This window comes from Anguilla anguilla, chromosome 5 (assembly GCF_013347855.1).
Source record: "Anguilla anguilla isolate fAngAng1 chromosome 5, fAngAng1.pri, whole genome shotgun sequence".
Taxonomy (NCBI): Eukaryota; Metazoa; Chordata; class Actinopteri; order Anguilliformes; family Anguillidae; genus Anguilla; species Anguilla anguilla.
In genome coordinates, this window is record NC_049205.1 from 167,501 (window position 1) to 181,043 (window position 13,543).

General features: G+C 50.9%; 1 protein-coding gene across 8 annotated transcripts in view; it reads right to left on the bottom strand.

Annotated features, from left to right (window-relative positions):
* tbc1d1 (TBC1 (tre-2/USP6, BUB2, cdc16) domain family, member 1) overlaps positions 1-13,543 on the bottom strand; it is a 57,040-nt gene that overhangs the window by 23,324 nt on the left and 20,173 nt on the right. For 4 of the 8 annotated variants that reach the window (XM_035418639.1, XM_035418640.1, XM_035418643.1 and 1 more), the window contains 10 exons: positions 9,525-10,043; positions 8,594-8,683; positions 6,853-6,954; positions 5,232-5,364; positions 4,811-4,902; positions 4,015-4,131; positions 3,306-3,431; positions 2,922-2,993; positions 2,057-2,331; positions 552-656 (listed from right to left, as the gene is read on the bottom strand). In XM_035418639.1, coding sequence (XP_035274530.1) covers positions 552-656; positions 2,057-2,331; positions 2,922-2,993; positions 3,306-3,431; positions 4,015-4,131; positions 4,811-4,902; positions 5,232-5,364; positions 6,853-6,954; positions 8,594-8,683; positions 9,525-10,043 — 1,631 coding nt within the window. Of the gene's footprint in view, positions 1-551; positions 657-2,056; positions 2,332-2,921; positions 2,994-3,305; positions 3,432-4,014; positions 4,132-4,337; positions 4,467-4,810; positions 4,903-5,231; positions 5,365-6,852; positions 6,955-8,593; positions 8,684-9,464; positions 9,482-9,524; positions 10,044-13,543 lie in introns of those variants that run through there. The other 4 variants (XM_035418641.1, XM_035418642.1, XM_035418645.1 and 1 more) reach the window with 3 other exon arrangements.

Sequence of the window (13,543 nt, forward strand, 5' to 3'; positions counted from 1 at the left end):
GAATAACAAGGGAAAGAGTGAGAAAAAGAGGAAAAGAAGAGGAGGGGGAGATGGAGTGAGGAAGAGGAAGAGAAAGAGTGAGGCAGTAGAAGATGAGTAATGAGAAAAAGAAAGAAAAGAGGAGGGATAGAGAACAAGAGTAAGGGCATGTAAAAGCTCAGTAAAAGGAAAGAACATGCTTATGCTTTAGCAACAGAGTAAATACATGTGATGGAGAACAGAGCAATGGCCCAGCTCAGAGCTGACTCCTCCCACACTACAGCTCAGAGAGCTGACTCCTCCCACACTACAGCTCAAAACTAACTCCTCCCACACTACAGCTCAGAGAGCTGACTCCTCCCACACTACAGCTCAGAGCGCCGACTCGACTCCTCCCACACTGTGTGAGTACTTGTGAGTGTACTTGTGTGTGTACTGGTGAGTGTACTTGTGTGTGTACTGGTGAGCGTATTTGTGTGTGCACTGTGTACTTTTGTACAACTATCCAGTGTGGAACCTGCTGAGGTTCCCAGTCCCGCTCAGTCACACCCACTACAGGTGAGTAGTCTCACCTGCGCTTGGGCCGGCCCCCGAGCTCAGGGCAGGGGGTGTGCTTTAGGGGTCTAAGGAAGGTGGGGGAGGAGGCAGGAGGCACGGTCAAGGAAGAGGTGGAGTCTCTGTGGCACCCCCGTGAGCCAATCACAGCGAAGCACAGAGAGAGGGATAGAGAGAGGGGGAGAGAGAGAGAGAGAAGGGGAGGGGGGAGGAACGTTAGGGCAGTGAGTGAGAGGAGGGAGGGAGAAACACAGCCTGCAGCAAACAGAGGAAGTGACAAGCTCTGACAGGAAGTGGGTGGAGGAGAAAGGTTTCCTGGGTGACACACAGAGGGGTGTTTCCCATTGTGTGTTGGGTAAGAAAAAAACAGCCTTGGTGTGACCCGCATAAATTTGACCACAGGCCAGAAAGGACAGAACATTCCAAATACAGGGATCAGACTGTCAGAGAAACACAAGACTGCCAACACTCACTCCCCAACAAGTACAGGAACACAGCACAGAACTAGTCCCACTTATTACCACAACGTTCCTGCATTACCATAACATTCCTGCATAACGTTCCTGCATTACCATAATGTTCCTGCTTTACCATAATGTTCCTGCATTACCATAACATTCCTGCTTTACCATAACGTTCCTGCATTACCATAACGTTCCTGCATAACGTTCCTGCTTTACCATAATGTTCCTGCATTACCATAATGTTCCTGTATTACCATAACATTCCCGCATTACCATAACATTCCCGCATTACCATAACGTTCCTGCATTACCATAATGTTCCTGCATTACCATAATGTTCCTGCATTACCATAACATTCCTGCTTTACCATAACGTTCCTGCATTACCATAACGTTCCTGCATAACGTTCCTGCTTTACCATAATGTTCCTGCATTACCATAACGTTCCTGCATAACGTTCCTGCTTTACCATAATGTTCCTGTATTACCATAACGTTCCTGCATTACCATAATGTTCCTGCATTACCATAACGTTCCTGCTTTACCATAATGTTCCTGCATTACCATAACGTTCCTGCATAACGTTCCTGCTTTACCATAATGTTCCTGCATTACCATAACGTTCCTGCATTACCATAACATTCCCGCATTACCATAACATTCCCGCATTACCATAACGTTCCTGCATTACCATAATGTTCCTGCATTACCATAACGTTCCTGCATTACTATAACATTCCTGCATTACCATAACGTTCCTGCATTACCATAACGTTCCTGCATTACCATAACATTCCTGCATTACCATAATGTTCCTGCATTACCATAATGTTCCTGCATTACCATAATGTTCCCGCATTACCATAATGTTCCTGCATGCCTAACGATCCATCCAGCTTCTGCTCCACAGGTAGCTCTCCAGGAATTTGACTCACAATCAAGCAACTTCCATAAAAGCCAATCAGACATTCAGCAAAAATCTGCTTAAGAACCGCAACTACATCCCACAGAAGGCCTGACCCCTGACCCCGGGAGCCCGCCCACAGGAGGAGCGTACTTGCTCTGGTGCGGCGTGTCGGTGCTGACGGAGTAGTGCCGGACCAGTTTGGGTTTGGAGGCGGCGGTGGGGTCCTGGAGCAAGGGGGGGGCGGAGGGATCCGCAGAGCTGGGCGAGGGCAGGTGGCTGAAGGTGTTGGCACGGCGACGGAGGGCGGGGCGCTGGGGGTCGTGGAGCGAGGTGTCCAGCTGCTTCAGGTCCCCTGTGGAGCAGTGCGCCTTCAGTGGGCTGGAGGGCTGGAGCAAGGAGCTCAGCGACTCCTCCAGGGGGGGCTCCTGAGATTCAGGACGGAGGGTTGAGGAGATAGGAGGGAGATACAGGACAGAGGGATGAGGAGAGAAGAGCGAGATTCGGGACGGAGGGATGAGGAGAGAGGAGCGAGATTCGGGACGGAGGGATGAGGAGAGAGGAGCGAGATTCGGACAGAGGGATGAGGAGAGAGGAGCGAGATTCGGACAGAGGGATGAGGAGAGAGGAGCGGGCTCAAATCAGACCCACAGCAGGAACATCTGAAAGTTCAGATTTATTTCCTCATCATACAAAGTCATCATGGATTCAATTTGCAGGATTTGTTGTCTTAAATACTTAATCAATTTAATACTTCAAAAACTTCTAAACTGTAATTCAACACTAACGCTGTAAATGTGAAAGCAGCCCCTGTAATAAGCATCTCTGGTTCAATACAGACAGCAGTCTACTGCGAACCGGAGATCTGTGTGTGTGTGTGTGAGAGAGTGTGAGTGTGTGTGTGTGTGTGAGAGTGAGAGTGAGTGTGAGTGTGTGAGAGTGTGTGTTTGTGTGTGTGTGTGTGTGTGTGTGTGTGAGAGAGAGTGTGTGTGTGTGTGTGTGTGTGAGGGGGGGCTACCCTGGCACTGCTGGAGTCAGAGGAGCTGCTGTCCTCACTGTTCTCGCGCTGCGCTCTGTGCCGACTGCTGCCCTGCAGAGATACACACAGACACGCACAGAGACACACACAGACACAGACATGCACAGAGACACACACACACACACACATATATACACACACACACACACACACACACACACACACACACATGCATTTTACTAACAAAGACCATGTCATATAAGGACAAAAACCAGCGTGGAGTTTAATATTCACAAATGCATCCCATAATTCCTTTACATTAAATTACAATCACTTACCAATCACTCTTACTGATCTGTTTGGATTTCTATGGCTCTAATCAGAACAGCAGGTATGTAAAATCACCCCGGGTCAGCTGCCCACCTTCCAGATGCCCTCCAGGGACTCGGTGAGTGAGCGTTTTGCACGAGTCTTCAGCTGCTCCAGACGCAGCCGGCTTCCTGTCATGTGACCCTCGCTGGGAGCCTCTCCTGCCACACTCTGAGCAGCCTGTAAAAGGGTCCGGCCGTTACCGCAGGCGACGGAAACTCCGCCCACACACACTGAGCCTGCGTCAGTCTGGACCACACAACACAGACTGGGGTGCTGTACCTGTGTGAGTGTATGTGACTGTGCTGTACCTGCATGACGGTGCTGGACCTGTGTGAGTGTGTGTGACTGTGCTGTACCTGTGTGAGTGTGTGTGATTGTGCTGTACCTGTGTGAGTGTATGTGACTGTGCTGTACCTGTGTGAGTGTATGTGACTGTGCTGTACCCGTTTGAGTGTGTATGACTGTGCTGTAGCTGTGCGAGTGTGTGACTGTGCTGTACCTGTGTGAATGTATGTGACTGTGCTGTACCAGTGTGAGTGTGTGTGACTGTGCTGTACCTGTGTGAGTGTATGTTATTGTGCTGTACCTGTGTGAGTGTATGTTATTGTGCTGGATCTGTGCGAGTTTATGAGGCTGTGTTGTACCTGTGTGAGTGTATGTGACTGTGCTGTACCTGTGTGAGTGTATGTTATTGTGCTGTATCTGTGTGAGTGTATGTTATTGTGCTGGATCTGTGCGAGTTTATGAGGCTGTGTTGTACCTGTGTGAGGTCACCGTTGCGGCTGTGCTGGTGGTTATTTTGCTTTTCTTCATAAAGACTCCGGAGGCTGGACATCACCAGCTCATTCTCCTCCTGCTCTGTCCGGGGTCTGGCTTTCTGCACAAACACACACAAATGCACAAAAACGCATGCAAACCCGCAGCGATTAATAGGCAAAAGCATCTTTACAACACCATGTCTCTATCAGGATTGAATCCTCAAGGAGATTTATAATAAATTGTTTCCAGTCTGTTGCTTGGCTCGGAGAAAGATCAGTGTTTGTGAAACAGAAAATCTTTCAGTATTTTTCATGTATGTGTTACCTCCACTAGGTGGCGCTCTTTCCCTGTGTTCCGCAGGCAGATCTCATGGCCAACAGTGAGCTGGCTGCTTCTGTCAGGGCTGTGATTACAGCCACCCCACTGCTCCAGGCTGCATCCACAGGCCTGGGAACAGACTCACGAGAACTGCCCCGCCCTTCTGTCCTCCTAACCTCCTGTGTTCAGACCTTCTGTCCTCTTAGTCCCCTGTGTTCAGCTCTTCTGTTCCCCTAACCTCCTGTGTTCAGCCCTTCTGTCCTCTTAGTCCCCTGTGTTCAGCTCTTCTGTTCCCCTAACCTCCTGTGTTCAGCCCTTCTGTCCTCTTAGTCCCCTGTGTTCAGCTCTTCTGTTCCCCTAATCCCCTGTATTCAGCCCTTCTGTCCTCTTAATCTGACCAAATGGTCATCAGAGTGAGAGTCTGTGTAACTACAGGTGCATGACTCCGTTGCCCGGGTCATGATGGATGTGGCCGTTACCATGGTGCTCTCAAAGATGGAGGCCTGCTCTGCGCTGTCCAGGGAGGCCACACTCCGCTGCAGCTCCAGCTTGGCCTGGGACGGGTGGAGCCCTGAACACACAACCTACCGGTCAAAAGCTGGCCCCTACACGCATGCCAGCACACACACACACACACACACACACACACACACGGAAGAGAATACACACACACACACACGCACACAGATGAGAATACACACACACACACACACACAGACGAGAATACACACATGCACACGCAGACAAGAATACACACACAGAGACACACGCACACACACATACGCAGTAACACACAGATGGCTCAGAGCCCCAGGGGGGTCCCCTCTGCCCCCTCTGCCCCCCCCGCCCCCAACCCCCCCACCCCCCGCCCCCCCCCCCCCCCCCCCCCAGCGCTCTGACCTTCAATCTTCTCACACAGTCGGTGGAGCTGCAGCATGGGGCAGCTCTCACACTGCTGGCCCTGGGTCCTGCAGTTCCTCTGCAGGGCGGCCACAGAGAACGCCTGCTTTAAAGTCATCATGATCTCGTCCACCTGCAGGAAAGCAACCGCTTTGTGTCTTTATCCAGCGCCCACATAGGGGGGCCCGTGGGCCTGTGAACTATTTCTGTCGCCAATTATTCACAACTCAAACTATTTTTATTCCTGTTTGGAAAACTGCAGCTCTGCTGAAGCAGGTCTGGCCTCTAGAGCACTTAAAACCCCCAGTGCGGGCCCCTAACTAAACTGCTTCAAGTCTGAAGAAACACACATCTTGCCTCATTCCACAAGATATTTTTTTCATGGGAACAACAAGCACGAACCTTGGTAAATCATTTCCAACTTATAAAAGTTTACAGTTCAACCAATCCAAAGTAGCAGTAAATGACACCAGCTTAGAAACTGTGCTACAGTGATCAGGAGCGGAAAGCTCTGAGGACTCCCAGAATGCATGGGGGTTTATTCATTACCACGCCACAGAACCGCCAGAGAACCACACGTCTTTCAGCCAATACATGAAGCCAAAGCAGAGATGCCACTGGTCACACAGCGCTCAAAGTACAAAAAAACAGCTCCGATTTCAGCCCTCCAAACACTGAAACAAACTGAGCCATTAAGATGTACTAAAAGGGAGAAAATACACTATGAAACGCACACCTGGCCTAGAACCTAATGAGTGTGCGGCCGGTGGGCTGTGAGATCTGTAACCTCATGATCTCCCAGCGAACCTCCGGGGTTCTGCTGTGACTTCTCTTCTGGCTCGACGCCAGCCTCCCTCAGCTGGCAGACATTTAAGTGCATTTTAAAAACAAGACATTTCAAAAGTGGCCCTGCCGGTTCTCCCTTCTCACACAACATGCACTCGTCTACGACTGCTCCTCATCTGTCACATGGTGAGTTCAGACCAATCAGCGGGGAGAACAGACTGAGTGCAGAAAGAACCCAAACACCTCGCATACACAGCCATGGGATATGCCAGTCCCCAACTGGCCATCAAATTCTTTCAGTCACCTGAAGAGGGCACTGTTTCCAGCTCAGGACGTTATACATGGAGGTCACTTCAACAGGTTTTACACATAATTTATGATATATGTGTTTGGACAGAGAACTATGAAATATATATTCAACCCCAGCGATGGGACAAGCAAAAATATTTTGAGCAAATCTTCTTGAAGCAACTGCACAATCAGGCCTTCGTAGCTACTACTACGTTTTGAACAAAATGTTCTCAAAATATTTGTCTGGTAACAAGATGGCTACAGTAGCTAAGCTGTAGTTGAAAGTCTTGACCACGAAGTGTAACCCACGAAAAAAGGTAAAAACTGTAGATTTCTGGATTATGAAAACAAGCATCTTTACAAGCTGTAAAAAAATCATAAAAAAAGACGGTATATACAATGTGATCAGTATGTGGCTCAACATTAGCTGTGTGTTCGGCATCAATTAAACGATTGTCAGTGTTCTGTGTTCCATTTCCCAGTTTGTCCCATTTAACCTGATAGAGAGCGTCCCCCACCCCCACCTGTTGGGTGGGGTACTCACCAGTGTCCCGTCTGTGCACTGAAACACGTAGCAGACGAACTGGCAGTTGTTCTCCAGCGACTCGCGGCAGATGAAGCCGAAGTGGTCCACGTGCCGGATGCCCTGGGGGGGGGGGGGGGGGGGGGGGGTGTCAGGATCAGGCTCCCCGAGTCTTCAGCCCCTCTAACGATGACGCTTTCTCTGCTTCTTACTCAGCCCTGCCCCTGAGAGCTGAGTTAATGAGCTGCCCCCCCCCCCCCCACGTGCAGACCCAACACCCACCCGTTCAGACCCCCCCCCAGCCTCTGAGCGGTTTCTATGGTTATTAAATCTTATCTGTAAGCAACTGTACTTTGCATGCAACACACTCTTGCTGGGGGAGGAATGCTGTTCTCCAGGTTTGGCACTTCTCTCTGTACTCACACGCACGCACTCACGCACTCACGCACGCACGCACTCACGCACTCACGCACACGCACACGCACACTCACACTCACACTCACACTCACACTCACACTCACACACAGTTACCTGTGTAACAGCACCTGCTGAATGCATGCCTTTTAAACGTAAGGTGATGTAAATATTTCTGAGAGGACGCTGAAATAAATAAATCTACACGTATGCTGACATAAAAAGAGCGCTTGGATTCTACTGGACCATCGTATGGATCTGATCACGTCAGGGAATTTTAAACAAGTTTAATAACATAAGCTGCTCATGGCAGGGATTCAAAGATCAAGGGATTTTCAAAGAACCTCAAGGATGAATTTCTTTATGTTTCCAATGAACTTAATTGTAAATATATTAAATTGTTCAAGCAGCCATTTTGTCATTTTAGTAGACAGGCACACTGAGCTCAGAATAGTTAGGGTTGCACAGAATAAGTACAGGCCTGGAGAAAAGGGGTTCTTTGTGAAATTTAAAAACCAACAGAAAGTGTTTTCCAAGCACCCAAGGGAACCCGGTATAGATTCTCAGGGTAATGAAACATCTGTAATCAAGGCAGGTGCTGACAGAACAGCAGGGATGGCTGGAAGTGAAACAGGCCGCACACTGCAAATCTCCACACAGTAGCTCAGAGAGAGACGGGTGGGACAGGTAGAGCTCAGACAGGGACGGGTGGGACAGGTAGAGCTCAGACAGGGACGGGTGGGACAGGTAGCGCTCAGACAGGGACGGGTGGGACAGGTAGCGCTCAGACAGGGACGGGTGGGACAGGTAGAGCTCAGACAGGGACGGGTGGGACAGGTAGAGCTCAGAGAGGTACGGGTGGGACAGGTAGAGCTCAGACAGGGACGGGTGGGACAGGTAGAGCTCAGACAGGGACGGTGGGACAGGTAGAGCTCAGACAGGGACGGGTAGAGCTCACAGAGGGACGGGTGGGACAGGTAGAGCTCAGAGAGGGACAGGTAGAGCTCAGAGAGGTACGGGTGGGACAGGTAGAGCTCAGACAGGGACGGGTGGGACAGGTAGAGCTCAGAGAGGGAGGGTGGGACAGGTAGAGCTCAGACAGGGAGGGTGGGACAGGTAGAGCTCAGACAGGGACAGGTGGGACAGGTAGAGCTCAGACAGGGACGGGTGGGACAGGTAGAGCTCAGACAGGGACGGGTGGGACAGGTAGAGCTCAGACAGGGACGGGTGGGACAGGTAGAGCTCAGAGAGGTACGGGTGGGACAGGTAGAGCTCAGACAGGGACGGGTGGGACAGGTAGAGCTCAGACAGGGACGGTGGGACAGGTAGACCACGCCTCGCGGCTCACCTGGGAACAGAAGGAGATCTCGCGGAAGCTCTTCTCCATCGCCACCTTCTTAGTGTCCGGGCTCACCAGGAAGATCTGAGACTTTCCCACCTGCAACCGAAAAGAAGTCACTTCTCATTCGATGAGGAGTAATGGAGGTCACAACCTGTGTCCCGATTCTGTCTGCTTTTTAAGGAACCTCTTCTCTTAATTTTGGGATAAAGCTGGCTTTCACCCATAATGCACTGCGGTCATGGACATGCAGCAGAAGCTGGATAATCCTGTCACTACAGCTCAATGCAAAGACCTGTAAGCAGGGAGTGCACATGTTTCTAAGCACGTTCATCTTAATGTCCTCTTTCTTTCCAGCTTCAACCCTAACCACCATTTTCTGAAGTGGGAACACACACAAGACATGGAACCAGTGCCCTGGGGGGCCCTGTCCCAGAACAACTGTCGTTACCCCCGTCCCAAACGAGTCACAGCCAGATGAGCACAAAAACGTGGCAGGCCTCCTCCTCTCTTACCACCGCAGTGAACAGTGCAGTCTGAGGACTCACTGCTATGCACAAAAGAGTGCCAAAAATGACACACCCCCCTCGCCCTTACAGTACCCATCACACGGGACAGAAGCCAAACAAAGGAAGAGACAGATAACAGAAGAAAAGAGCACAGAAAAGATGAACACAGGAGGAGGCGGGGTTAGGGTTACCGTGAAGAGCATGGTGTGGTTCTATAGGCTGACAGAGAGAGGGGGCGGGGTTAGGGGTACCGTGAAGAGCATGGTGTGGTTCTATAGGCTGACAGAGAGAGGCGGCGGGGTTAGGGGTACCGTGAAGAGCATGGTGTGGTTCTACAGGCTGACAGAGAGAGGGGGCGGGGTTAGGGGTACCGTAAAGAGCATGGTGCGGTTCTATAGGCTGACAGAGAGAGGGGGCGGGGTTAGGGGTACCGTAAAGAGCATGGTGCGGTTCTCCTGGATGCTGGTGGGCTGCACTGCGCTGCTGCCCTGCTTGTGCAGTTCGGGGGACACCCCGTTCTCATCCAGCGCCTGCAGCGAGGGGAAGCTGGGGTCCCGGCGGAAGAACACCGTCTTCAGGCCCCCGGCCCCCACACCGGCCCCAACCCCGGCCCCCGCGTCGCCCGCTGCGTCCTGGGCCCCGTTGGCAGACGGCTGGGGGAACAGGGCACGCTTCAGCTGGGCGACTGCGCTGGCCGAGGCCCCCGCCTGGCCCCCCCCGCCGGCGTGCCGGAACTTGAGGACACACTCGTCGATGAGGGCGGGGGGCGCGTTCCGCTGCGCCACGCACACCCGCCCGCAGAACAGCACCTCAAACTTCTTGGCGAAGGCGGCGGCAGCGGCGGCATCATCCTCGGGGGCCCCCCCGTCCGGGGGGCGGGGCCCTGGGGCCTCCTCCTGCCGCGCTGAGGTCTTCCCAGCCTGCCGCAGTGTGCTGATGATCTCAGGGACCTGCAGGGGGCGCCAGAGAGCAGGGACAGGGCGGTGGGTCAATCCATGATGTTCGCGCACAAAAAAAAAACAGTAATATCAGGAAGCGGAGGAAAAAGCTGAACTAATCCCTGTGCTTGTTCTCCTGTCTGCTGTAATAAATCCCAGGCTTGCCTCGGGTTATTCCTGGATTTACTTTTCCCAGACAACCTCCGCTAATCTGCTATTAGACTCTGGCCTACTTGTTGAATTAGAAACTGCAAGGCAAACCTGCATTAACAATGGGACTGGAGAAACACCATGAATATTGCTATAGCCACAGATATCACATTGCTCAGACAGGATATCACATCACAATGGCCAGGCATCTAAACAGCTCAGTCCATTCTCACTGCCTTGTACTGATGCTTAACTAGCTTTCCTATACACCAAAACCCAAACTAGCTTTTGCCACCCACTCACAAACAAAATGTTTAAATATTTAAACCAAACTTTTTTGATGTCATCCCAACGATTGGCTAGCCACTCTTTGATCTTTTTCCCTACTCGGCTGACCCGCTAAAGTCGGACGATTGACATTTCTCATGACTTTGAATTAAACAGTTAAAACTCCCTCTCGATTTTCAGCATTTTATTACACTGAAAACCTTGAGGCAGAAGACCGAGAGGGGAATTAAAATACTGAGTTAGAACTTCAGTCCACAGAAGAGGAACTGAAATCTCAGCCCCCAGGCTAATTCAATATGAAGAGCAGTCAGAGTGTGAGGAGCAGCCTTTATGTGCGCTGGAGCCACTGCCTCTTCCAGAGAGAGACCAGGCACAAGGCCGAATGGATATTACATCACAACCACTGGAACACCTCAAACTCCACAAACACCTCAAACACCACAAACACCTCAAACTCCACAAACACCTCATACTCCACAAACACCTCAAACTCCACAAACACCTCAAACACCACAAACACCTCAAACTCCACAAACACCTCAAACTCCACAAACACCTCAAACGGCACAAACACCTCAAACGCCACAAACACCTCAAACTCCACAAACACCTCAAACTCCACAAATGCCACAAACGCCACAAACGCCACAAGCACCTCAAATTCCACAAACGGCACAAACTCCACAAACACCTCAAACGGCACAAACACCTCAAACGCCACAAACACCTCAAACTCCACAAACACCTCAAACGCCACAAACACCTCAAACGGCACAAACAACACAAACACCTCAAACACCACAAATGCCACAAACAACACAAACACCTCAAACTCCACAAACTCCACAAACACCACAAACGCCACAAACTCCACAAACACAAATGGCACAAACGGCACAAACTCCACTAAGGCCACAAACTCCATTCACAGCCATCCTGGCACTGAGGCGAGGAAAGCCTCCAGTCACCCAGCATGGAGTGGCAGTGCCAGGCCTTGAGAGCTTATTGCCATTATACTCTGCTGCCTGCTGTTCTGACACCAAACAGGGACTATGATGAACTGATGGAACACATGAGTGTGTACACATGAGATCTGACTGCAGGGCCTGCATCCTGTAGAGGCTGAAAGGCCTGAACTCCATCCTGGCTACACACACATTCCTCCCAGTGGCTGTCATGAGCACTCATGCCATTAAACCCTGACGCAACTAACAAAGGCATGTCAACATGTCTGATTTTGGCTATTTTGTGGCCATGCCCCTTTTTTACGAAATAAAAAAATGGCAAAACAACCAAAAACTTGAAAACTAACAGAAGCATTTTATTTGAGTCAAACCGGTTGGAAAATCAGCAGATTCAAAGTGAAAATGGAACCTAACACTTCAGAAATACCCGGTATCTCAACTGCACCCCGCTCAAAATGCAACTGCCGCTACAGTGTGCATGGATTTACTGAGATGGAATGTGATCGGTCATAACAGCAACTGTTACTGTGAAGATAAACACTGAAAGAGGCGGGGCTTTGAAAGAGAGCAGATATCTGCCTGCACGAGACAGACAGAATAGGAACTTCAGTGGAGAAACATACAACTACTGCATCAATTATTAAAATGAGATCACATTCAACAGGCATTTCCTATAAATCAGAAGTCTCTGTGACCGTACTTCACCTGGATGAACGGGGATCAAACCCCTAGAAAAACAGGCCCCTTTGGCCTACTGTATCAGGAAAAGGAGAACAGAAAATCAACATTGGTCTGAGAAAAAAGAATAAAAACATATTTTGAATTAAAATTTGTCTGTTACAGGAAGAGGGAAGCACGAAGGATCAACCAAAAAAACCCGGTTCCTTTCCACTGCCTTTGTCAACCGAGACTTAAAACATTTGGGCTATTTCCTCGAGTGCACGTGATGTTTTTATCCTCAAGGGCACAGCCTCTGGAAGCACACGGTTCTCCACTCGTGGCTAACTGGCAGTGCGCTGCCATAAAGGTTTAATATTCACCTGCCTTACATGATACATTAAGCTTTCCCACACAGAGGAGCACAAACTGCCAGGAAGCATCACAGAAGCAGAAGGGCGTCGTCTGTCACTGTGGAAACTCATCTACAGGCCGAGTCCAGCAGGAAGGCCTCAGTCTGCCCATAACATTACATTACATTACAGGCATTTAGCAGATGCTCTTATCCAGAGCGACTTACACAACTTTTTTTTTTTACATAGCATTTTACATTGTATCCATTTATACAGCTGGACATATACTGAAGCAACTCAGGTTAAGTACCTTGCTCAAGGGTACAACAGCAGTGTCCTACCCCGGAATCGAACCTGCAACCTTTCGGTTACAAGTCCAGTTCCTTAACCACTGTGCTACACTCCGTCCTTTAACAACCTTCCACACACTCTATCCCTAACCCTCCCTCACACCCACTCCCTAACACCCGTACACCCTAACCCACACACCCGCTCCCACACACCCACACACCCTACCCTACCCACACACCCACTCCCAAAGACCCCAACCCTCCCACACACCCGCTCCCTAACACCCACATACCTCCGCTCCCACAGACCCCAACTCCCCCTCACACCCGCTCCCTAACACCCACACACCCTAACCCACACACTCGCTCCCAAAGACCCTAACCCTCCCACACACCCGCTCCCCAACACCCACACACCTTCGCTCCCACAGACCCTAACGCTCCCTCACACCCTAACCCTCCCTCACACCCGCTCCCTAACACCCACACACCCTAACCCACACACCCGCTCCCACACACCCACTCCCAAAGACCCCAACCCTCCCATACACCCGCTCCCCAACACCCACACACCTCCGCTCCCACAGACCCTAACCCTCCCACACACCCGCTCCCTAACACCCACACACCCGAACCCACACACTCGCTCCCAAAGACCCTAACCCTCCCACACACCCTCTCCCACACACTCGCTCCACCACACACCCACACACCCTAACCCACACACTCTCTCCCACACCCCCGCTCCCTCACACCCTCCACTCTTCCATCATCCAGCATAACAGGCCTGTGGACCTTTCCCTCAGATT